The 26,215-nt window shown below is 42.9% G+C and overlaps 1 protein-coding gene across 5 annotated transcripts in view; it reads left to right on the top strand.

Annotated features, from left to right (window-relative positions):
* PRKDC (protein kinase, DNA-activated, catalytic subunit) overlaps positions 1 to 26,215 on the top strand; it is a 324,360-nt gene that overhangs the window by 110,783 nt on the left and 187,362 nt on the right. For all 5 annotated transcript variants that reach the window (XM_085898246.1, XM_085898245.1, XM_085898249.1 and 2 more), the window contains 7 exons: positions 1,169 to 1,294; positions 3,437 to 3,634; positions 4,385 to 4,582; positions 9,829 to 9,933; positions 20,849 to 21,016; positions 24,474 to 24,601; positions 24,734 to 24,935. In XM_085898246.1, coding sequence (XP_085754372.1) covers positions 1,169 to 1,294; positions 3,437 to 3,634; positions 4,385 to 4,582; positions 9,829 to 9,933; positions 20,849 to 21,016; positions 24,474 to 24,601; positions 24,734 to 24,935 — 1,125 coding nt within the window. The remainder of the gene's footprint in view (positions 1 to 1,168; positions 1,295 to 3,436; positions 3,635 to 4,384; positions 4,583 to 9,828; positions 9,934 to 20,848; positions 21,017 to 24,473; positions 24,602 to 24,733; positions 24,936 to 26,215) is intronic.

Raw genomic sequence — 26,215 nt, 5'->3', positions numbered from 1 at the left:
GGATTTACACAAACAGATCCGAAATAATACTGGAAAGCATCTGAAAATGCAAAGCCTACCCGCTTTGCATTCAGACTTCTTCATCTTCGACTTCTTTTTCTTCTTCCGCATGCTAAACGGTACCTTTTGACCAAATTATTAATTTTTCTTCCCCTTATTTAAACAAAATAAAGCTTTGTTGAAAATTTGATGACAAAAGCTCAAATGATAAAAAAAAAGTTTCAGCCTAGACACGGACACGGACACATAAACAGACGTGATCATCAAACCCTGTCTTCCGCTGTGCAGGGGACGGGCTCACGATTCCTCACGTGTGCGGTCTGCAAAGGCGAAGCACCACACGAAACATGCTGTTGGGGGAAATAACAGGTTTATCTCAAGAAAAGGCACAAGACCACAAAAACAGAGAAGCCCGAGACGAATGATAGATCGCCACGCGTGAACAAATCGATAAATAAAATGCGCACGGCAAAACGAAACTGCTGACAACCAGGCCAAATTCCAATTTTCTGCCACGGGCTAGTTCTTGAAAGACTTGGGACAAAGTTTTCCCCGGCTGACCGCACAAGAAAGTGGGAATAATTGGGGCTGTTGCAAGAAGAAGAAGAAGAAAAAGAAGAAGTCACAGTAAAAGAGGGGAATATAGGATGCAGAAAACTCCAACTTAAGTGGTTAGTCAACCATAATGTAATGCCGTTTATACATTCATTAAAAATTTCCTGCCATCACGATTATGTCAATGATTTTTATCTATATATTAATACTGAAGGACCAATTTTGTGCTCCTCCTCGCGGTCACGTCACGTTTTTCTCGGTACTGTGACCTGAGAAGTTTTGACACGGTGTTTGTACGTCAAAGTAGACACGTGCACAAATCAGGGGACTTCTTCACAAGGAGTAGTGTACACCAAAAATGTCATGTACAAGGACGTTGTGTCGGCCTCATTAGGTAAGGCCATGGAGCACATCGACTGGGATCCGGCTCTTACAAGAGCCGCCACTGTTTGTCATATTGGGCTCATGGGACATAATCCGTCTGTGACGGGGTTTTGGCGAGTAATAAATAATGCATGTGATGTACTGATTCTATAATGCATGCGTTGTTGTACGATAACGTACAAGATGTTTATTTTGTTCAAATGTTTTTATTTATTTATGATGAATGTAGATTTCTGGGCGTCAACTATTGGACAGTGTGTACAAGGCCTTGGGGGTTATTCACATGCCCGTGGACCCCCAAGCAGTTGAGTTGCTGAGAAGAGCACTGCTTCTTGTGTTTGCCTTGGGAATACCGGTACATTTCTCAACCCACGATGCAAATCCCAAAGCCTAATCACATTTTTAAGACTCAATGTCAAACTGAAATTAATGTTTTTTTATTTATTCCATCCATTGGCACTTCACACCTTACAAATGATGTAATCATTGAAATTATATCAATAATTGCTTCTTCTTCTTCTTCTTCTTCTTCTTTACAAGGCATGTTGTACAAACCTGTCTTTCATCAAAGTGCTTTATCCATCAACCCCCCCCCCTCCCTCCCATACCTACAGCACCACCTTTCTCCATGCCTTCAACAACAAGGACAAATGTGTCCAAGAGCCATGTCCTAAAGGCAATAACAACAACAACTTCCAATATTTCGTCACGTGCCTTGATGGAGCCAATAGCGAGACCCGTCATGGAGGCTCCTCGTTCATGACGAGAAAATCGTGTATTTACAAAATAACTACACATTAAATGGAATAATCTTTAAATAGTAACGTGAACTTTTCGAAACTTTAAAGCAAATGTCCGAATATATTTAAAAGTTGATGATAGACGCTCTCAAAAGGCACCCTCAATGCGAGGATGTGTACAGGTGTTTAGTATTCAAGGAGATACGGATCCTGTATATAAAAGAGCTGAGTCCTAAAGGTTTTGTCTTCACCAGAAGAAGAAGAACAACAACAACGCGGAGTTCTCTTAGAGCCAGCGTTCGCTACGCGAGACGCGGCTAAAAATTCATTCCACCCATCCCATGGTCTTTATCTCCATACGTCCAATTTGGGAAGTCCAGTTAGAAAAGGTTGTCTGTCTGCTCACGACAATAAAATCCCCTTCATGGTGTTTCACGAGTGTCAACCCCCTTTGTGTTAGTATCCTCCGCCAGGTATCTGCAGGACGCATGCAGTCCACCAGCAAATCCCCTCCTCGTGAAATTTCCAAAACCCACACCCACTACTCACCTCCACTCATTTTTTCCTTATTTTCCCGTCTGTGGAACCAACTTCCATACACTCTACAATCTACATATCTACATCTTCTCTCCAGGTTTTCAAGACAGATGTTCACCACCATCTCAAATCATTCCCCATCTAAAACTACGATCTTTTCTACACCTGTTAAACCACCCCCGCCACCCCTCTCCAAAGATTTTGCTTCTGTATCCATCTTGTCTATGCCCTGCCGTTGGCGTTCCTCCCTTATCCTTCTGCTGTTGCTTTTGTTATGTTGCATCCTGATATGTTCTGTGTTCTCACGCTTCCACAACCTCGACTATGTGTTCAAAAAAAAAAAAAGGCTGGAGTGCCTTAAGGCAGCGTTCTGGGCCCAGTGCTATTCCTGATCTTCATCAATGATCTTTCTGACTCTGGAAAATCATCTTTATCTGTTTGCTAATGACTCCACCCTCTGCCATGATATCCCTCATCCTTCAGACAGGCAGGCTGCAGCCTCTTCCCTCTATCTTCAGACCTTGATAAAATCACAAGCTGGTCAAACAAGTTGATGACAGGTTTCTACACTTAAAACGATGCATATCTTATACCACAATTAAATTACCTCGTACGTATGCTAATGCATGCAATATGGGAGATAACGACTCCATGTTATGCAAAGTTAGCCACAAGAAGGCATTCCCACAACAATATCAATGCTGATATTAATCTGAACCTTTTTGCACTATTTTATTTACCGTGTAATATAGCCCACTCTGATTAATAAGATAATCTTCCACAGGCTCTATTCTGCTTTTGTTTCTGATGGAGTTATGGAATCATTGCTTCTCTGCTCTTCTTATTGGCCTGGAAGTGTGCAATGCCATAAAATAACCTTGCTTAAAACTCCATGCCGGTTGTGTCTCACACATGATGGCAGCTGTGACCATTGTCTCGAAACTGCCGGCCATATCCGTTTTCAGCTGGGAATATACAAATGGAAATGTCCATGTTGGTTTCGAGCAAAGCCAAGTTTTGCAAATGGGAAACTGGCCCCTCGACCCAATGTCAGTTGTAACCGCTAAAAAAAATTAACAGATGCATGAGCACACAAATTTGTTGTAGAATCCTTTTTGTGTGTTGATATGGAATCAAAAGAATTGCTTATCTTAACTTTTAACGACAAAAGTTTTCATATTGTCTAACTTTTTTGTTGTTGTTTTGTTGCATACTTGCAGGTGGAAGACCTCGTCGATCTGCTGATAGAGCCAGTCGACAAAAGGGCCCAGAATGTAGTGGGAACTCTAACCACATCGGCCTCTTCTGGAGAGAAGCTGCTCACATTGCTACCTGAACTCGTTTCCTCGGAACTTCTTCAACATCCGAAGGCTGCTGTGGAACAACTTGTTAGCGCTGCCAAGGAAAGGCCACAAGAGGTCGTAACGTGGCATACTGTTTTGTTAATTTGCTGTTTGTTCTGGGTTTTTTTACTTTCTCCTTTTTCATCTTTTTATTGTCATGTATTTTCTTTGTTTTACTTTTTCTCCCTCATTCATTGTTATTTCATATTATTCACCTTTATGAAAAAGGTGCCTTTTCTGTTCCATTTGATCCCTCCTTTTTATACGCCCGATATATATATATATATATATATATACATACATATAAATATACTTATATATATATATATATATATATATATATATATATATATATATATATATATATATATATATATATATATATATATATATATATATATATATATATATATATATATATATATATATATATATATCGGGGCGTATTATGTGATACCGGTCGTCCGTCCGTCCGTCCGTTCCTGTCCGCACTCTAACTCCCAAAGTTTTCAACTTTCACGTTTCATATTTGGGACATAGGTACAGACTGTGGAGACGGTGTGTCACGACATACGATCATCATCTAAAGTGGTTGCCATGGCAACCAGGATGCTGTTTTTCATGTCGTAGCACAATTCTGTATCTACCTTCTTGTTTGGGCGTATATTGTGCTCACTTGAGCTCTTGTTTCTTTTTTCTTTCTTTTATGGCTTAACTTTGGGATTTTGACCACAATTTATGTCATGCTTAAAGGGTGTTATAACAACAGAATGGTTTCTCACTTATATATTGCCATTGCACTCCACCTTCAATGTCACCCTGAAGGTTTTTCTCGTACTCTCCTCCCTACTTGATGAGGCATTCCGCCAGCGAAGATCATCTAATTCACAAGCACTGGCTGGCGCACTACTTGCCCATTGGCAGGGTTTTGAAAGCTGGTGGTCGACAGATGAGGGTTCAACAGCGAACTTGTCTCCAGACTACCATTCAGCTATCCTAAGCTTGTTGCTCAAGCTTTTGCAGGCAAGAAATGCAGAAAATAGTTTATCCTCCTCTAAGTTGTGGGAGATCTTCAAATACCACGACCCAAAAACAAAAACGCTCTGTAGGGTCAAGTGCATACTCGTCCCACTTAAAATTCTAAGGGGGGGGGGGAGGGGAATAGTAAACCTTGTCCAAAATGGGTGGAAACAAAATTCACATTTAATCGACCTTGGAGGAAAGGAACTACACAGTTATGGAACAAAGAAAACTCATAATGTTTTCGGTTTAAGAAAAGTTAAACACTCATGGGATGCCAGGACAGGTGCTGGGGAGTACCTTGTTTTAAAGGACCAAAAGTTGTTTCAAAATGTTTTTCAAAAATGAGAGAATATGAATGTGTTTTTAATCAAGATCACCGTCAACTGCACAAAAGAGACATTTTTCAACCCAAGCAATGCAACTGGAAATAAGAGTAACGCAAACCTCCCAAGGCATAGGCATAATCGAGTGTGAATTAACGTGGAAAAGTGTAAATGATAGCTGCGAGCACATATAAAACTAGAAGGGCACTCAGTGGAGCACATACCTCTGCCTGGATCCAGATTCGTATCTTCACCAAAATTGAACCAATTCGTCGTCACACACCCAAACTGTCCACAAAGTTTCGTTCGAATCCATCCACAACCTTTTGAGATATCGTGCCATACATCGTTTTTGGCCCTATCTCTCAATGGTGAAGAATCACTTAAAGAATTCTAGTATCTGGATCCGGATCTTCATTAAAATCTAATCAGTGCATCTTTGTCACACACCTAACCTGTCCACCAAATTTCATCCGAATCCGTCCACAACTTTTTGAGATATGCACACAAACAAACAAAAACAAATAAACAAATGAAAAATCATTCATAGAGCGACACTTGGCAAAACAGAAAAAAGTAGACCGGCACTCGGTAGAGCACATACCTCTGCCAGGCTGAACAGTTTTGCATTTTGTATCCCACTTATCGGCTGGATCTGAACCAAAATCTAAATGGCTTGTTCTTGCTACCTAACCAACTCATCCACCTATAGTTTTGTCATAACTCTTCCACAACTTTTCGAGATATGATATGTACAGTTTTTGGCGCTATCTCTCAATTTTGGAAATTAGGTCTTTGTTGACGTTTTGACCTCAAAATAATTGGTGGTTGAATTCAGTGACCTGATTTGCAAATCTTCAAATTTCAAGTTAATCAGAGAAAAATTGAGGATTTTAGAAACTCCACGGAAGATTTTGACCTTTGGCCGATGTTGACATTTTGGCCCATGTTGACCTCAAAACTAGTTGGTGGGTGAATTCACTGACCTGATATGCAAATCCTCTTCAAATTTTAAGTGAATCCGATGAAAATTGAGGATTTTAGAAATTGCACCTAAAATGTTGACCTTTGGCCTATGTTAACATTTTGCCTATGTTGACCTTTTGACCTTTGTTGATCTCAAAAATAATTGGTTGAATTCAGTGAGCTGATATGAAAATCTTATTCAAATTTCAAGTCAATCGGATGAAAATTGAGGACTTTCGAAATCTCTGCCAATGTTGACCTCACGTCGACCATCAATCGGTTGTCGCAGTGACGGTAACGACAATCTCCGAAAGTTTAAGAGCGATCGGCTGAGCAGTTTGGGTTGTAGGCGAGTGGACAAACAAATAAACTAACCGAACAGATCAACATACTTGGCCAAATCTTTGTTTTTTGCCAATTAACAAACAGACGGGTGAAAACATAACCTCCGTCCACCCTAGGTGGGTGGAGGTAAAAATTATACACATTGGTATATCCATAACATCAGCATTGAAGAGGGTGTGTAGGAGGAGGAACCATAACCATGCAACTTTACAAAAACAATTTTGAACCCTTTGAACCCTGAGCTCCTTGGACTATCGGCTCCCCCACCCTGGGCTCCCTGAAGAAAAATCCAGCTGCTCGGGTATATGAACGTTTGAATAGCAGCCTGTAAACCAGCCGCTCTTGTAGATGGAGGTTTGAATAGCGGCTGGTAAAATGGCTGTTCGGGTTCAAATGGTTCAAACAAAAGTGTATACGTGCTGTTTGAGGAACATCGATCATATTCAACTAACGTCTCTTGTTGTATGCTGTGAAGCCAACACATCTTGTTAGCCCCCGTTGGACTTATTCTGAAATGGGGGCTTGTGGATTTGGTCTTGATTTTCGTGTCCGTGCGTGAGTGAGTGCGTGCGCAACCATATCTCGGACATGCATGGACTGATTTCATTCGTACTTGGCAAAAAGACAACACATAATGGTATACATAAGCACGTCATTTTGTTTCGACATCAGATCCAATATGGCCGACTGCTGGCCATTTTAGTTGTAAACTAGCAAATACAACCAGTCACCCCGCTGACGAAATATTAGGGGGGGAGAGGGAGAGAGGAGGGAGGGGTAGGAGTGATAGGAGGGAGGGGTAGGAGTGATAGGAGGGAGGGGTAGGAGTGATAGGAGGGAGGGGTAGGAGTGATAGGAGGGATGGATGGGAGGGAGAGAGGGAAAGGGTGGGAGAGAGTGGGGAGGGGTGGGAGAGAGTGGGGAGGGGTGGGAGAGAGTGGGAAGGGGTGGGAGAGAGAGGGAAGGGGTGGGAGAGAGTGGGAGGGGGGGGGAGAGAGAGGGAAGGGGTGGGAGAGAGAGCGGGAAGGGGTGGGAGAGAGAGAGAGGGGAGAGAGAGAAAGAAAGAGGGGGTGGGATAAGGGTGAGAGAGGGAGTGGGGAGTGAAGGGAGGGGGGAGCAAAGGGAGGGAGAGGAGGAGGAGGGATTCCGGCAGATGTGACGCCCAGCTGAACGTCCATCCGAGAGAAGACACACACATTGATGAATCGCCCTGCCTGTGAAACACCCGGACGACAGTTTATAGCTGAGTCAGGATATGAACCCAGGCAAGACAGCTAAGAGTAAGCGTGCGTACTTTTCAGCTATCCTGCCCTGATCTGGAAATTAATTGCCTTATGAAAACTCAATTGATCAGAGCAGCAGTTCCGACTGCAATAAAATATTTGAAAAAAAAATAACAGAAATAGCTTTCATTTGGGCAATGGCACATTCTTTGACACTCTTTCCTCTCCTCGACCTCTGGGGAGTTGTATGGTGGAGTCGGACAGCGTGAGAGAAGGAAAGGGAAGGCAGCATGAGGAGGGGGTGGAGCAGCACGAGGGGGGGCGGGGAGGGAGAAGTCTGTGTGAGGGGGGGAGAAGGCAGCACCGAGGGGGGTGGAGAAGGCAGTGCGAGGGGGAGGGAGAAGGCAGCGAGAGGGGGGAGAAGGCAGCATGGGGGGAAGTTTAGAAGGCAGTATGGAGGGAGAGAAGGCAGCGGGAGGGGGGGAGAAGGCAGCACGAGGGGTGGGGAGAAGACATGGGGGGGAGGCAACATGAGGAGGGGAGAGAAGGCAGCACGGGGGGGGGGGGAGGATGGAAGAAGGCAGCGCGAGGGGGGGGGTGGGAATGGAAAGACGGCGCAAGGGGAGGGAATGGGAATGGAAAGGTGGCGCAAGGAGAGGGGAGGAAATGGGAATGGAAAGATGGGCGCAAGGGAATGGGAATGGGAAGGTGGCATGAGGAGAGGGGAGGGAATGGGAATGGAAAGACGGCGCAAGGGAATGGGAATGGAAAGGTGGCATGAGGAGAGGGGAGGGAATGGAAAGATGGCGCAAGGGAATGGGAATGGGAAGGTGGCACGAGGAGAGGGGAGGGAATGGGAATGGAAAGACGGCGCAAGGGAATGGGAATGGGAAGGTGGCACGAGGAGAGGGGAGGGAATGGGAATGGAAAGACGGCGCAAGGGAATGGGAATTGAAAGGTGGCACGAGGAGAGGGAATTGGAATGGAAAGGTAGCGCAAGGGGAGGGAATGGGAATAGAAAGGTGGCACGAGGAGAGGGGAGGGAATAAGAATGGAAAGGTGGTGCGAGGAGAGGGGAGGGAATGGGAATAGAAAGACGGCGCAAGGGGAGGGAATGGGAATGGAAAGGTGGCGTGAGGAGAGGGGAGGGAATGGGAATGGAAAGGTGGCGTGAGGAGAGGGGAGGGAATGGGAAGCCGGTGTGAGGGGAGGGAATGGGAAGCCGGTGTGAGGGGAGGGAATGGGAAGGCGAGAGGAGGGAGAGGGAATGGGAAGGCGAGGGGAGGGGAGGGAATGGGAAAGCAGCGTACCAGGGCATTACCAGGGCGACAAAACACGTCCAAGCAGCAGCGTTTTCCTTCTAACCACTGTGTTCTATATAAAACCAGTTGGTAACATTTAAATAACAAAACTAATGCTATTTGGTAAAGGCCTGGCTGCATTCACTTCCCCCCATACATTCCTCCCCACACATTCTTCCCTACACATTCCTCCTCACAGTCCTCCCCACATATTCCTCCAACCTCCTCGGGATCTATACTAAACTTGCATGTGCACTGGCGATTTACTCAACCTTTCACTCGCACACGTGTACGGATTTCCCACACCTGCTCTGCACGGTGGCACGTCCTGCGTGGCTTTGAGGCTTCGGCGTTGCAGAAGTACATGGTTTGTGAGACGGTCGTATAACCTCCTCCACGTACCACGGGCCCAAGTTTGAGTTCAGATCGCGTGCCCGCCAAACCCGAACACCGCACACACGTAACCAAGAACAGGCACACACAAACACGCGCACACGTGCGTACACACACACACACACACACACACACACACACACACACACACACACACACACACACGCACACGCACACACACACACACACACACACACACACACACCCTGTTATTTTGTATATATATATATATAACACCCGATGTCGAACACGTCCTCAACCATTTCTCGGACATGCATTTACCGATGTTGTTGAAACTTGGGACAAAGATAAGGAATGATGACTTACATATGCCCGCCATTTTTTTTTAACATCAGATCCAAGATGGCCAACTGGTGGCCAATTTGTAACTTAAACGTGTCCTCAACCATTTCTCTGACAAGCATGGTCCAATTTAGTTCAAGCTCGGCACAAGCACAGTACACAATGGCATCCACTTGCACCTGACTTTATTTTGTGATCTGATCAAAACTGGCCGACTGGGAGACTGGCAGCCATTTTAGTTGTACATAAATATGGCTAGCCCTTTAACTGCATACAGCAAAATTACTAAAACAATAGGGGCTATGACATATTTTATGCCTTTTTTTACTTGTTTAATAAGGTTTCACACCTGAATGGCCTACCTTACCTTTATGACCCTCTGTATTTTTCAGATTGACTCCTCTCTGGCAAGTGACTGCACTCAGCCTGGTTTTATGGTGATGTTCACAATGTTCCAGGGTATTCTCAAAAATCCTCGACTCTCGTTGAGCAAGAAGGTGAGGATAAGGGTTGTCTTTACCTGAACTTATTGTGGGTGTACACGTGTGTGTGTGTGTGTGTGTGTGTGTGTGTGTTTTGCATTGCAACAGATCGAGTCACATCACAGCGATTATCACACATTATGTTCGCAACAAGCTTCAACTGCCATGCCTTCTGCATTATACAAGGAAACGCAAGGAACATTGATGTAGGAGAAGGCTATTTGGTCCATCCTTCCTGTTTTATATCAACACCACATTAATTATATTGCTTAATTAAGTTTCTCGACTTACTTTCTTTTGGTTTGGGGGAATGGGGAGGAGAACAGTTGAGCAGGCACAGGGACATCACTGGATTGATGCACAGTAGAATCTGGATAATAAGCATATGCACCTATTTTTAGATTTTGTGGAACATATGCGCTTATATTCAAATGGCCTGACATATGCACTTATTTTCCATATGTGCTTACGTATTCAAAAATCAACAACATGTGCTTATAATGGTAAATGTTCTGCAGATTGGCTGCAGAGATGTAAGTTTTTACGTCATTGCAATTTTAATTGTCCGTGCCTCAGAAACAAATACTAAATACACATTCAGTCCTCGAGCACATATCTGTTTGAACTCCGCGCCCAGTTCATTTTCCATGTCTGGGTAAAAGGCCCGTCTTCTGCTCCCTATCTTCTTCAAACCTTTCTCAATTTGAAGAATTATTTCCTCATTCTTCACTCGTGTGAAGTCCAAACTTCTTACACGTCTGGTTCTGGTTCTTACAAGAGTTGTAAAACGCGATAATCTCAATCTTCTGTTCACGGACCGTGTATGATTGACGCTTCACCGGCGTGTGCATTTTGATCATAATGAAAAAACACCTTTTTACGACCCTTGATGAACAATGTGGTTTTGAACATACAAATCTTGTATATGTACCACGACCAGATGTGTGAAAAATTCGGACTTAACGTTTATGTACCAATGGCAAGAAAACACAAAACACTGTAGTGTGAGTTGATAATATTTTCAGTTTTCAAAGCCTTACGATGACCTTTTTATCTGCACTTATTTTTATATCACCGGTATAAACACCAAAATCGGTGATTTTAATCTAAAATCACCGGTATTAACACCGCAATTAACAATGCCTTCTTCTCTTTATTTTTTTGCACCGAAGTATGACATCTGGTCACGCAATGCTTTGTTTTTGATGTTCAAGCCCGATGGGATCATAAGGTCGTACGTGAGCAGTACTTCAATGTTTTCAGTGATTGCTTTTGGTTCATTTTCCCACAGATTTTCCGGAATTGGAACATCAAAGTTTTTGCAGATGTGCCAGCAGATAACTTTACAAACTCTGTTGTGTCGTTGTGTGTACAACTGTTGTAACAGTTTTTATTTTTTTGTTCGGTCATTAAGCGTCACATATCATTCTCTTTGCCAACCCCACCTCCACCCCTCACCTGTTTTTTTTTCTCCTCCTCTCCTCCACCCTTTTCTCACACTTTCCCCCCACAGTCCCCCCTCCTCATAAATTGCAGCACTCTCCTCCCACACCTCTGTCGCTCTCTGTGTCTGTGTCTCTCTCTCTTTGGCTCTCTCTCTTTGGCTCTCTCTCTTTGGCTCTCTCTCTTTGGCTCTCTCTCTTTGGCTCTCTATCTTAGGCTCTCTCTCTCTCTCTCTCTCTCTCTCTCTCTCTCTCTCTTTCTCTCTCTCTCTCTCTCTCTCTCTCTCTCTCTCTCTCTCTCTCTCTCTCTCACACACACACACACAGACACCCCTCCCTCCCACAGTGAATAGCAACGTTTGGTGATGGGTCGTTCTCCCCACCTCCCCCATAACTCACCATGCTTCATCCTCTCTGCCTTCCATTCCCCCTCTCACCCCACACCTGCCTCCTCTCTCTCCCACTTTATTGACCCGTCAGCGAAGCGAGTGTACATATATATGAATGTATGTGTATATATAAATATATATATATATATATATATATATATATTGTTACGAATTAGTTATATTTTATATATATATGTATATATATATATATATATATATATATATATACATATATACATATATATTGTTACGAATTAGTTATATTTTTCATATAAATATATATATATATATATATGTTACGAAAATATATATATATATATATATATATAACGAAAATATAAATATATATATATATATATATATATATATATATATATATATATATTATAATGCCTGGTGTTGGCGCAGTGGTTAGGGCAGCAGCTTGGGACCCAAAACGTCCTGAGTTCAAGCCCCATTGGGCCACTGAATTAATATATGCGTATATATATATATATATATATATATATATATATATATATATATATATATATATATATATATATATATATATATATATTAGGGTGGTCCAAAATCATGAGGGAAAAATTCAAAATTTGAATATTTTTGGGGCATGTTGATTATTTTGTTCTACCTGACTGGAAAATACTCCTGGCCAAATTTGCCACAGTTCCAAAAATATTTAGGGGTCCATCAAGAGGAAGGAAGTTGTTGCATCCGGTGGGGGTTGCTACATCCGGTGAGAGAGAAGACGACGTCAGTGGGAGAGAGGGAGACGTCAGTTGAGCTTTCGGTTCGCTGTCGGTCAGTGTTAAAAGTACTCTTTTATTTTTCTTTTTTTATCTCGAATTTTTTTCTTCTTCTTTTTGATTCCCAGAGTGAGTGAGTATGGCGTGTTCTACACGGAAAAGCATGGAACTGTTCCTCTTGGATCAACCATTGGAGAAATTCACCGACCGCCAGTTGCCCACTGCCCACTGAGAACATTTTATGCTTTTTCCTTTCATTTTTCCTATGAGTATTGTGACATTATAATGAATCCGTTGAGAGACTGATGGACCCCTAAACCACCTCCAATCTGCTAATTTTTTGTTTCTTTGCGTTTTTCAACGTCAGTAACGATTTGGCAAACATGCCCGCGAGAAATTCAAACTTTCATTTTTTTTGCACCACCCTAATATATATATATATATATATATATATATATATATATATATATATATATATATATATATATATATATATATATATATATATATAGATATATATATATATATATATATATATATATATATATATATATATATATATATATATATATATATATATATATATATATATGTATATGTGTATATATATATATATATGTATATATATATATATGTATATATATATATATGTATATATATATGTATATATATATATATATATATATATATATATATATATGAGCCTGGTGTTGGCGCAGTGGTTAGGGCAGTGCCTTGGGATCCAAAAGGTCCTGAGTTCAAGCCCCGTTGGGCCACTGAATTAACACACCAGGGGGTTGACTCAGCCTGTCATCCTTCCGAGGTCAGCGAAATGAGTACCAGTATACTGGGCCGGTGTATACCCCGGTTAAAATAGGTGTACCATATCCCTGTGTCGTAAGAGGTGTCCAGGGTTGCGTCAGGAAGGTCATCCGGCGTAAAACATGTGCCAAATCACGATGCGGATCATCATACGGATGATCCGCTGTGGCGACCCCTAACGGGAGCAGCCGAAAGAAGAAGATATACAGTGGGGAGAACAAGAATTTGATACACTGCCGATTTTGCAGGTTTTCCCACTTACAAAGCACATAGAGGTCTGTAATTTTTATCATAGGTACACTTCAACTGTGAAAGACGGAATCTAAAACAAAAATCCGGAAAATCACATTGTATGATTTTTAAATAATTAATTTGCATTTTATTGCATGAAATAAGTATTTGATACATCAGAAAAACAGAACTTAATATTTGGTACAGAAACCTTTGTTTGCAATTACAGAGATCAGACGTTTCCTGTAGTTCTTAACCAGGTTTGCACAGACTGCAGCAGGGATTTTGGCCAACTCCTCCATACAGATCTTCTCCAGATCCTTCAGGTTTCGGGGCTGTCGCTGGGCAACACAGACTTTCAGCTCCCTCCAAAGATTTTCTATTGGGTTCAGGTCTGGAGACTGGCGAGGCCACTCCAGGACCTCGAGATGCTTCTTACGGAGCCACTCCTTATTTGCCCTGGCTGTGTGTTTCAGGTCGTTGTCATGCTGGAAGACCCAGCCACGCCCCATCTTCATTGCTCTTGTTGAGGGAAGGAGGTTGTTGGCCAAGATCTCGCGATACATGGCCCCATCCATCCTCCCCTAAATACGGTGCAGTAGTCCTGTCCCCTTTGCAGAAAAGCATCCCCAAAGAATGATTTTTCCATCTCCATGCTTCACGGTTGGGATGGTGTTCTTGGGGTTGTACTCATCCTTCTTCTTCCTCCAAACACGGCAAGTGGAGTTTAAACCAAAAAGATATATTTTGGTCTCATCAGACCACATGACCTTCTCCCATTCCTCCTCTGGATCATCCAGATGGTCATTGGCAAACTTCAGACGGGCCTGGACATCCGCTGGCTTGAGCAGAGGGACCTTGTGTGTGCTGCAGGATTTTAATCCATGACGTCGTAGTGTGTTACTAATGGTTTTCTTTGATACTGTGGTCCCAGCTCTCTTCAGGTCATTGACCAGGTCCTGCCGTGTAGTTCTGGGCTGATCCCTCACCTTTCTCATGATCATTGAGGCTCCACGAGGTGAGATCTTGCATGGAGCCCCAGACCGAGGGAGATTGACTGTTATCTTGAACTTCTTCCATTTTCTAATAATTGCGCCAACAGTTGTTGCCTTTTCACCAAGCTGCTTTCCTATTGTCCTGTAGCCCATCCCAGCCTTGTGCATGTCTACAATTTTGTCCCTGAAGTCCTTAGACAGCTCTCTGGTCTTGCCCATTGTGGAGAGGTTGGAGTCTGATTGATTGAGTGTGGACAGCTGTCTTTTATGCAGATAACGAGTTCAAACAGGTGCAGTTAACACAGGTAATGAGTGGAGAATGGGAGGGCTTCTTAAAGACAAAACTAACAGGTCTGTGAGAGCTGGAATTCTTACTGGTTGGGAGGTGATCAAATACTTATTTCATGCAATAAAATGCAAATGAATTATTTAAAAATCATACAATGTGATTTTCAGGATTTTTTGTTTTAGATTCCGTCTTTCACAGTTGAAGTGTACTTATGATAAAAATTACAGACCTCTACGAGCTTTCTAAGTGGGAAAACCTGCAAAATCGGCAGTGTATCAAATACTTCTTCTCCACACTGTGTATATGTATATATATATATATATATATATATATATATATATATATATATATATATATATATATATATATATATATATATATATATATATATATATATATATATACTGCATATGTGTTAGCCTGGTGTTGGCGCAGTGGTTGGGGCAGCGGCTTGGGATCCAAAAGGTCCTGAGTTCAAGCCCCGTTGAGCCACTGAATTAATACGCCAGGGGGTTGACTCAGCCTGTCATCCTTCCGAGGTCGGCGAAATGAGTACCAGTGTACTGGGCCGGTGTATACCCCGGTTAAAATAGGTGTACCATATCCCTGTGTCGTAGGAGGCGACCAGGGTTGCGTCAGGAAGGGCATCCGGCATAAAAACCTATGCCAAATCATTATGCGGACAACAAAACAAATTTCCATACCGGATCGGTCGAGGCCCGGGTTACCAACGACTGCCACCGGTACCGGTGGTCAGCAGGGTACCAGTGGAAATTGTGCTACTGCTGGGCGAAGAAGTAGAAGGAGACGGGGAAGGCGAGTCCGGAGGCAGTGGGAGAGGGGGAAGGGTAGAAATGTGGAGGTGAGAGTTGGAACTCTGAATGTTGGGACGATGACTGGCAAAGGGCGAGAGTTGGCTGATATGATGGAGAGAAGAAAGGTGGACATACTGTCTGGACAAGAGACCAAGTGGATGGGGAGTAAGGCTCGGAGCATTTGAGGTGGTTTCAAACTGTTCTACCATGGTGTAGATGGGAGGAGAAATGGTGTCGGGGTAATCCTGAAGGAAGATTATGTCAAGAGGGTATTGGAGGTGAGGAGAGTGTTTGACCGAGTGATGAGTGTGAAGTTGGAAATTGAAGGGGTGATGATGAATGTCATCAGTGCATATGCCCCACATATGGGGTGTGAGATGGAATATAAAGAAGATTTCTGGAGTGAGTTAGATGAAGTGGTGGAGAGTGTATCCAAGGATGAAAGAGTGGTGATTGAAGCAGATTTCAATGGGCATGTTGGGGGAAGGGAATAAAGAGGATGAGGAGGTGATGGGTAGGTACGGTATCAACAAGAGAAATGTGGAAGGGCAAATGGTGGTAGAGTTTGCAAAAAGAATGGAAATGGCAGTGGTAAATACGTGTTTCAAGAAGAAGGAGGAACACAGGGTGACATACAAGAGTGGAGGAAAGTGCACACAGGTGGATTACAGCTGAAGCAGGAGATGCAACCTGAAAGAGATTAGTGACTGTAAGGTGGTGGCGGGGGAGAGTGTAGCTCGACAGCATCGATTGGTGGTCTGTAGGATGACTTTCGAGGTGAGGTTGAGGAAGAGAGTGAGGACTGAACCAAGGACCAGATGGTGGAAGCTGAAGGAGGAAGACTGTTGTGTGGAATTTATGGAGGAGGTGAGACAGGTGTTGGATGGTGGTAAAGATGGGTGGGATGATTGGGCAACTACAGCAGAAGTGGTGAGGGAGATAGCTAGGAAGGTACTTGGTGTGACATCTGGACAGAGGAAGGAAGATAAGCAGACTTGATGGTGGAACGAGGAAGTACAGGAAAGTATAAGGAAGAAGGGGTTGGCGAAAAAGAAGTGGGATAGTCAGAGAGATGAAGAAAGTAGGCAGGAGTACAAGGAGTGGCGGCAAAAGGCAAAGAGAGAGGTGGCAAAGGCTAAGAAAAAGGCATATGACGAGCTGTATGAGAAGTTGGATACAAAAGAAGGGGAAAAGGATTTATACCGATTGGCAAGACAGAGGGACCGAGCTGGGAAGGATGTGCTGCAGGTTAGGGTGATAAAGGACGTAAATGGGAATGTGCTGACGAGAGTGTGTTGAGAAGGTGGATGGAGTTCTTTGAGGAGCTGATGAATGAAGAAAATCAGAGAGAGAGAGAAGGTTGGAAGAGGTGGAGATAGTGAATCTGGAAGTGGGGTGGATCAGTAAGGATGAAGTGAGGAATGCGATGAAGAGGATGAAAAGTGGAAAGGTGGGTGGCCCAGATGGTATACCAGTGGAGGCATGGAAGTGCTTAGGAGAGATGGCAGTGGGGTTGTTAACCAGATTGTTTAATATAATCTTGGAAAGTGAGAGGATTCCGGAGGAGTGGAGATTATGTGTACTGGTTCCGATTTTCAAGAACAAGGGTGATGTGCAGAGCTGTGGAAATTACAGAGGGATAAAGTTGTTAAGCCACACCATGAAGTTGTGGGAAAGAGTAGTGGAAGCTCGGTTGAGAAGAGAGGTGACGATCTGTGAGCAGCAATATGGGTTTATGCCAGGAAAGAGCACCACTGATGCGATGTTTGCCTTGAGAATGTTGATGGAGACGTATAGGGAAGGCCAGAAGGAGTTACATTGTGTGTTTGTGGATTTATAGAAAGCTTATGATAGGGTGCCAAGAGAAGAGTTGTGGCATTGTATGAGGAAGTCGGGAGTGGTGGAGAAGTATATGAGATCGTGCAGGATATGTATGAGGACAGTGTGACAGCGGTGAGGTGTGCGGTAGGAATGACGGACCGGTTTAAGGTAAAAGTGGGATTGCACCAAGGATCGACTCTGAGCCCTTTCCTGTTTGCAATGGTGATGGACAGGTTGACGGACGAGATCAGATTGGAGTCTCCATGGACTATGATGTTCGCGGATGACATCATGATCTGTAGGGAGAGTAGGGAGCAGGCTGAGGCGAGCCTCGAGAGGTGGAGGTACGCACTGGAGAGAAGGGGAATGATAGTCAGTCGGAGTAAGACGGAGTACATGTGCGTAAATGAGAGGGAGGGTGGTGGTATGGTGCGGTTGCAAGGAGTTGAGGTGGGGAAGGTCGATGGGTTTAAATACTTGGGATCAACTGTCCAAAGTAACGGAGAGTGTGGGAGAGAAGTGAAAAAGAGAGTGCAGGCAGGATGGAGTGGGTGGAGAAGAGTTGCAGGAGTGATTTGTGGCAGAAGGGTAGCTGCAAGAGTGAAGGGGAAAGTATATAAGACGGTAACGAGACCAGCTATGTTGTATGGTTTGGAGGTGGTGGCGCTAACAAAAAGACAGGAAGCGAAGCTGGAGGAGGCAGATATAAAGATGCTGCGATTCTCATTGGGAGTGACGAGGATGGACAGGATAAGGAATGAGTATATTAGATGGACAGCGCAGGTAGGACGGTTTGGAGACAAAGTGAGAGAGGCGAGATTGAGATGGTTTGGACATGTGCACAGGAGGGAAGTGGAGTATATTGTGAGAAGGATGCTGACGATGGAGCCACCAGGCAGGAGGAGAAGAGGAATGCCAAAGAAGAGGTTCATGGATGCTGTGAGGGCGGACATGCGGGTGGTTGGAGTGTCAATGGAAGATGTGGAGGATAGAGCGAAATGGAGACGGTTGATCCGCTGTGGCGACCCCGAACGGGAGCAGCTGAAAGAAGAAGATATTGTTATGAATTAGCTGGTTCGGACAGCCATGCACGACCGCTTAAGGCCCAACCGCAGTTGCGTGTCTGCCGAAAACTGGAATTCAGTCGTAGCTTCCAGACTACTCCGGAAACCTGCTACGGGTGCCTTAACGCACCATAAACTGTCAATATTCTGTCCACGCGGTACAGGGTTAATCGCCGAATCTCGATATACCTAAGTACCAAGAATTTATACCTCGACAGAACTTGTACGGAAATGATGCCGAGCAGTTTTAATCCCCAAGTTCCGTCGGACCAAATGACCACTTTTATTTGGCTTTAATAGCCGGCTAATTTCCCGAACGCGCCGTGGAAGTCAATGGGAGGAAATGACGCAACGAGCAGATAGACATTCAAACAATGGGGGCATTTATTTCAAATAAGCAATCAATGGGGGAAGGGGACATGACACATGCAAAGTCTACAGCCGATGTCTATTTATTATGTACAGGCACGCACTTCAGCAACAATTCGACTGAAGAAGACAAGGCAGAACACTTTCATACAAAACCCCAGAAAAGAAACGGACCCGTGAGCCTTTATTCCAACTCGGAGCCTGGATGACCAGGCCGATGACCTGGATGACCGAGGGCTCACAAGAGGCCGCGCAGGTTACCTTTCCGCCCCTTGTGACGACTCAAAGGTCTTCGGGTCAGTGACCCCTGGTGTCTCTGTTCGGTTCTCGCGTCGCAAACGCGCCAGTCGCTTGAGTAGCTTGAGCAGCTTGGCGAGCAGCTGCTTGGTCTCCTCGGTGGCCCCGGCTTCGTCGCGGCCCCTTTTGGCGGGCCTGGCCGGCGACACTTTCGGGGGAGTGAACGGGTCTTTTGCTCTTCCCGAGTTGATGCTCTTTCGGACTCGTTCACCACCTCAGCGATACCTGCCCGACCGCCGTCAGCCCGGACCACCAAACTTGCCGTCACTGCTGGCACCTTGCCCGGAGACGCCGGCTCCTGGGATGATCACTGCAGACTGGCTCTTCTGCCGCTGCCGTCTCTCCTTCTTCTCTCTCCAGTAATCTGCCCTGACTGACTCAAGACCCGCCCTTTTATAGCGCCGGGCGTCTGCTCCCTGAACCTTCACCCGAGGCCAGGATTTTGCCCACTGTTCACCTCCGAACCTTCACCCCTCGAACGCCTTGCGGGAAACTCCATTCTCGACGTCACGGGTTGGTGTCGGGGAAGCCCTCTTTTGATCCGATTATGTAAATCGGCTCGCGCCACGGCACACAATGGCGGTGGTGCAGTGGTGGCGTCCCATACTGACGGTTGGTGCAGAGGTGGCGTTGTCTGCTGTCGGAGATGATGGCGTTGTCATAGATGTTTCGAAATAAAAGACAGAGAAAGAATAACGGCTACCTCAAAGATTCGCAGCTTGGCACACGAACAATGCCCTTTACACATCGGTGGGGGATCTAACCTGAAACACATACTTATCGGAATATCTGATCACTGGGGAACCTGAGTGGTGTTTTGTGAATTTCCACAACCGCAGCAATATATAAATATATATATATATATATATATATATATATATATATATATATATATATATATATATATATATATATATATATATATATATATATATATATATATATATATATATATATATATATATACACACACACACACACACATAAAAGATAACGAACTGCTGTTGCTTCTTCTTCTTCCATCCCGGAAAGTCAGGCTGTTAAAATAGGCATTTTTATAATAAAAAAAATTTGTTTGTTTCAAGTCAATCGATTATTGGCTTTCCAATCAAATAAATTGATTAATAGCTTTTTGACAGTTCCATTTTTAATATTCTCTGACAGCAAGAACCTTTTTAGAATAAAGCGTGATGAGCGAACATACATGCAGATGGACACTTCTTTTATTAACAGAAGATTACAAGGACCTTAGTAGACAATGGACAAGTACATAAAGTATTTACTGTATGTGATTTGAACCTTTGTTTCAAATATCAAGAGCCATTTGTTCAGATCAGAATGCTGTACCTTTAAACCCAAAACAATCTGTCGGCTCTTATGAGTCTTGCTCCTAAATATAGCCCAATATCTGTAAATAGCAATATATTTGATTTAGATTTTCTTTATTCATCTGGAAGAAAATTCACAACGAAGGTCTCTTGCTGAAAATGAGGAAACATACTGCTGACTACTTGCTCTATCCGAATGTAATAACCATCATCTCCAAGATCATTCTAACATGAGAGGATGGCAACATTTTTAGGGCTCGTGATTCTGAGAAATTGTATTGCTCACAGGAATTGAATCATGAGTATCTCTGTGTTGTAGTTACCAGCATTGGATCTTGTGGCCTGCTTCTATCAACTTCCCGATGAGCTTGCATCAGAACTCAAAGCAGCACTCGCTCAGCTCACCTTGACAAGTTTTCCACTCTCCTCAAGCGAGTTCCCACGTGGCTCGTTTCGTTTCGCCACCTACGCCAACGCTTTGCAGAAGGTGAAACTCACTGGATCAGCATGTTAGCAACTTTTACAGAGATACCTGTGATGCATATAATCTTCAGTTCATCAGCAAACATTATAAATCTAGATGTTATGTTTGTTGGCATGAGGATTCAAAATTTTACCATTTCTTGTGGATATGACATGTTATGATGCAAAATAATGTTAGGGTGCAAGCACGATTTAGTTATCGGAAGGTACAGTGTAGCCACGCCTTGCTCTTGTTATCACATGATAAATATACAATGCAACTTGACAAATTACAGTGCACTGTTGCTGGCCTTCAATTTCATTATTAATGTGGACAGTATTGGCATTAGCAGGGAGGAAATGCTCAAAATCTGCCTGTGAGTTGTTTTGCTCTTTCAGTTTTAAGATGCATTAAAAGTGGTCAGGAAATTGTTTAAATGTCCTGACAAAACAGTTGTAAATCCATTTTGGGGTCCAGAGAAGGCTGGGTGATTTTGATTAAGCAGTTGCAAATGTTTCGGTACCTTAGTCCTGGACAAGTCCCAAAAAGTTGGAGGTTTAAGTCCAGAGTCTCCCACCGGCAGAAAGTTGGTGCGCACTCTATTTGAGATAAGCTTACATATGGCCTTGCTCCACCTGCCTCTGCTTCCCCCAAATCATTGTAGGTCTATTGTGTTCCTCTAGAAACCCTCATCTGTTAACCCTCCTAAAGTACCGACTCTTTGCACACCTGCATTCATTCGTCCCCATATTCTCCTGATTGTAGAATCGCTTCCCTGTCTGTTGTTTCGTCCTCACTTCAGTCGTTCAAATGCATTGCCCATCATTACCTTGTGCTCTCACCTGTACAATGCACATCCACAATCTCTTCTGTACACATTGTTTCTTCCCTATTCTGTTCCTTCCCCGACCATTGTTACTTGTTTTGTGTTATTTATTCATTCCACCCTTATGTAGGTTCACTCATCCCACACTCCACCTTCCCCCTCCCAGTTCCTCATACTGTTTAGTAACCTGTAAACCTGCTGGCCTTTGTCGTTCAGCTCCTCCACGAACATAGACCATTGGATAAATATCAATATAAGGGTATGTTCTTTTCAACATATGAGTCCTCTAGGACCACCAGGTGGCACCATGAATAGATACATAGCGGTAGGTGCTGCCGCTAGGCGAGTAGATGTTTAGCAGCGTCATCATGGTTGGCGTCTCGCAATATAATATATTAGCGCGATTCAAAATACCGTTTTTTCCTCGCATCTTCATGTCTGTCAAAAAAACCAGTGTCAAGGTGCACAACTACAGCTCATAACCTATCCATTGAGGTGTTTTTCGGCCCCCCTGCTTTCCCATTTTCACGCCACTGTCCACACAAAATTCATCAATCAATTCTATACAGAGTCCGGGGGACTCAATTAATTTGACAGTGCATCAAATCTCACTGTTTGGCACAGCATTAAGTATTTAAATTCCAGCCTCTGAAAACAGAGCTAATCTGAAGATAATTGTTTTGAAAGAACTCTCAGATTGTTATTAAAAACCAAACTTACTCATTAACAAGCTACAGGGAGGGAGTAATCCGATGTGCCCTCCGTGGTCTGGTCTATATGTGATGCCACTTCATTCAGTGTTGGTGACTCTTTACAGCTTCAGAATTGCTTCGATAGGCACGAAGTTGCTATTGACGAAAAGGCGTGTGCTTCCAAAAAATCCCCTTCACTAAATGGAAGTTATACTGTTTTTCGGTATTCGGCCTTATGTGCTGTTGTCTTACCGAAAAAAAACAAAAACATTTTAAAAATATTTTTCTTTTGTCATCTTCGTTCTCTTTCTTATGCTAAATACTTACAAATACTTCTGTCTTTTGTTTTTATAGTAACACTTTCACAATATTTACGTAGCAATCCCTTGTCTGCTTCGCAAAAGCAGTTTATTTATTGAGAGGTTGGGGTTCTTGGAAAAGCTGGATAATGGAAGGGCTTTGCTTTGTTTCTCCATCCAGAAATTTAGTCATAACAAGTGGAAACAATTGTTCGCCCGTCCCCGTGCAGTAGAAGATGGGATTTTGCAATCGTGTGTGTGTGTGTGTGTGTGTCCGTCCGGGCCATAACTTTTTTTTCACCATTTGAATTTTTGTCATCAAATTTTCAACAAAGCTGTATTCTGAGAATATGGAGAAGACAAATAAATAATTTTGTTAAAATAACTTTCATTATAATTAATAGTATCATTATTGTTATTCTTCGACCCTTTGTTGGCCTTTTTTTGCTCTATTGTTCATTATATCTCTGAAACCGCTGATTGGGAATTTTTTTTAAACTTGGCACATCTCATTCTACTCCCAATGGGGAATAGAGGATGACGTCATCGGTGAAGTGGTAGACCAGCCATAAATGTTTTAATCAAAATTCTTGTTTACCATTGAGATTCAGTGTGTATGTTCAGGCCGTAACATTTTTACCAATTGACCTTTTGTCATCAAATCTTCAACAGACCTTTATTATAAGATTATGGAGAACATAGATGAATATAATCTACGATTCTTTTTTAACTGTCGTTTTCGTCAAGTTTAGTTTGAGTACAAAGCGGACGTGGATGTGCTTTGCACTTTGAGATGCTTTGTACTTTATTTCAGCTTTGCAAAAGTATTTTTTACCCCTCAGCCAAAATTGGGCTTAGGGGTATTGTCGTCACAGGCGTTTTCCGGACGTCCGGGCGTCTGTCAACTTTTGGTTTCCATCGATTTCGAGGAGAACGCCTTGTCCGATTAAATCCATTTTTGCAGGGTGTGTTGAGGTTGAGTAGAGGAAGGGTTCTTTCGAAAATGGGCACGCTGCGATTTTCAATGTGGCCTCCATGGCAGCCATCTTGAAATTGGTTTTCGTCGATTTCGAGGAGAACGCCTTGTCCGATTAAATGCATTTTTGCAGTGTGTGTGTTGGAGTTGAGTAGAGGAAGGTTCCTTTCGAAAATGGGCATGCTGCGATTTTCACTAGACGCCACGGTAGCCACCTTGAAGTCTGATTGATTTTCGATATGACGTCCAACGTGCTCTAACTGACTGCATCATCGTAATATCACTGCTTCCTTTTACAATGCATGGGCTGAGGGGTTACGCCCGCTTTGCGGAGCTATTTTTTTTTTTTTTTTGAGATTCTGAAAATGTGAAGTTTTATTTATTGGTGATTATATCAGACAATGCTATCCAACATGATCAATTTGAATTAACTTGATGAAGATTCCAAAATTATGTTTGGTTTTCAAAGAGTAGAAAATCCATTTATATTTTGATCTATGATGGAAGAGCATTATAAATTGTTCCTGTTCTTTGAAAACCTGTAAATATTAATTTTGGTCTCAAATTGTAAAAACAACTTGTTTGGGCTTGCGCATGAAGGACTGTTTTGTACACATAACCAATCAATACAACCCCGTAGAGATGACTAAAATGCAACGTTTTAATGGAGTGTGCAATGTTCTCACAGCTGATGGCAGGCCTGGAAACTTCAGGAAGTGCATTTCTGTTGCATTTGCTGGTGAGCATCGTCTGCCGAGAAGAGAAACACGCATTGGAGGAGAGCTTCCAGGCTTGCCTTATCAAAATTACAAACTGGTATGCAGCATTTGTCGCACAATGTTACTATGCGATGCAGAGACAGTAAGTTTTTCTATTCTTATTCTTGGAAAATGATACTCTTTACCCTCTTATTTATTGTTTCTTAATGTTGGCCCATCACTCTTGCAGTGCCTCCACAGATGTACAGATATCAGTGTTGCACTGTACCTGGGACCTCTGCGCCGAATCCATAAATGCTTCCCTCGGTCATGCTGTTCTTCTTCGTGTCTTGCTGCCACTATTACACCATACTTCTGAAGAATCATTGCATGCATTCTTCCTTGAGAAAGTGCGCCGTATGGTTGGCTGTGTGCAAGAGCGTGCACCAAAGGTATGTATTGGTGTGTCATTTCTTATCACATTATACTTGTACATCATGCATTTGATTCTGTAAAGAACCAAACGATGAAATTCTCTGAATTTCAATAAAAAATAATGATGTTGTGCTCTCTACAACAGTGGGACACAATTGATGGTTGCAAATAGCCTCATTACATGATGTCACATGCCATAATAATAATAATTAAAACTGGTAAACCAGTAATCCCGGGCTTCAACCCGTGCATCCGACGTCAAAGGACTTTAATTTGCACTGAGTCTGCAATGGGGTCTCGCTACGGTGTCCCTCATGTTATATCAATGAAGGATTGTAAAGCCGATAGCAATACATGATAAAGAAAGAAACTTCACATTGGACAAATCAAGGCTGGACAAAGTTTCAAGTCCTGAAAAAAGTCCAATAACTACACATTTGCATATTAATGTAAATGGCGAACTTGTAGGACGTTAAACGATCTTCCAGAATGTGCAGTCACTATAGCTCTATCTTCTTTCGGTTTCATTTTACGACATGTCGAAAATGAGTGATTTTAAACTTTGGGGGGCTTTGGGGCCTCACTGGGGTCAAATACAGACATAGTATACACATATTTGGAGTCCCCTGTTTATGAACTATGTAAGTCTGTCATTAAAATTTTTCAACTCTCATTTGCATATTTGGCATATTTAATGAGGCAAATCGGCATCATTTTAATCATATAAATTATGTAACGAGTTCGACCAAATTAACAACTTAACATTCCCATGGAACGTCGGAAATGTGTGCAAAAGCTTGAGGCTATTGGGTTATGCCTTCTGGAGAAGATGTTTTTAGGTTTTAGAGAAAATCCAATATGGCCGCCATACCACGTGACCTATGTCATCAAAATTTTCAAAGTGTAAACTTCAGGTGGAGAGTTATTAAATGGATAAGTTTCATTGAATTTCATCCAACCATTGTTTTCATTTAACGAAATTTCAAAAATGGGTGATTTTAAACTTTGGGGGGCTCTGGGGCCTCGCTGGGTTAAAATACAGACATAATGTAAACATATTTGGAGTCCCCTCTTTAAGGCCTATCTAAATCCGTCATTCGATTTTTTTTCAACTCTCATTTGCTTATTTTGCATGTTTAATGAGGCGAATCAGCATAATTTTAATCATATAAATTTAGTGACGATTTTGACCAAATTAACAATTTAATATTCACATGGAACATCGCAAATGTGTGCAAAAGCTTGAGGCTATTGGGTTATGCGTTCTGGAGAAGATGTTTTTAGGTTTTAGAGAAAA

Source organism: Eptatretus burgeri, chromosome 10 (genome assembly GCF_056783735.1).
Source record: "Eptatretus burgeri isolate ZD-2024b chromosome 10, Ebu_testis_v1, whole genome shotgun sequence".
Lineage (NCBI taxonomy): Eukaryota > Metazoa > Chordata > Myxini > Myxiniformes > Myxinidae > Eptatretus > Eptatretus burgeri.
Note: the sequence above shows the minus strand (reverse complement) of the source record. Positions and strands in the feature narration are given on the sequence as shown.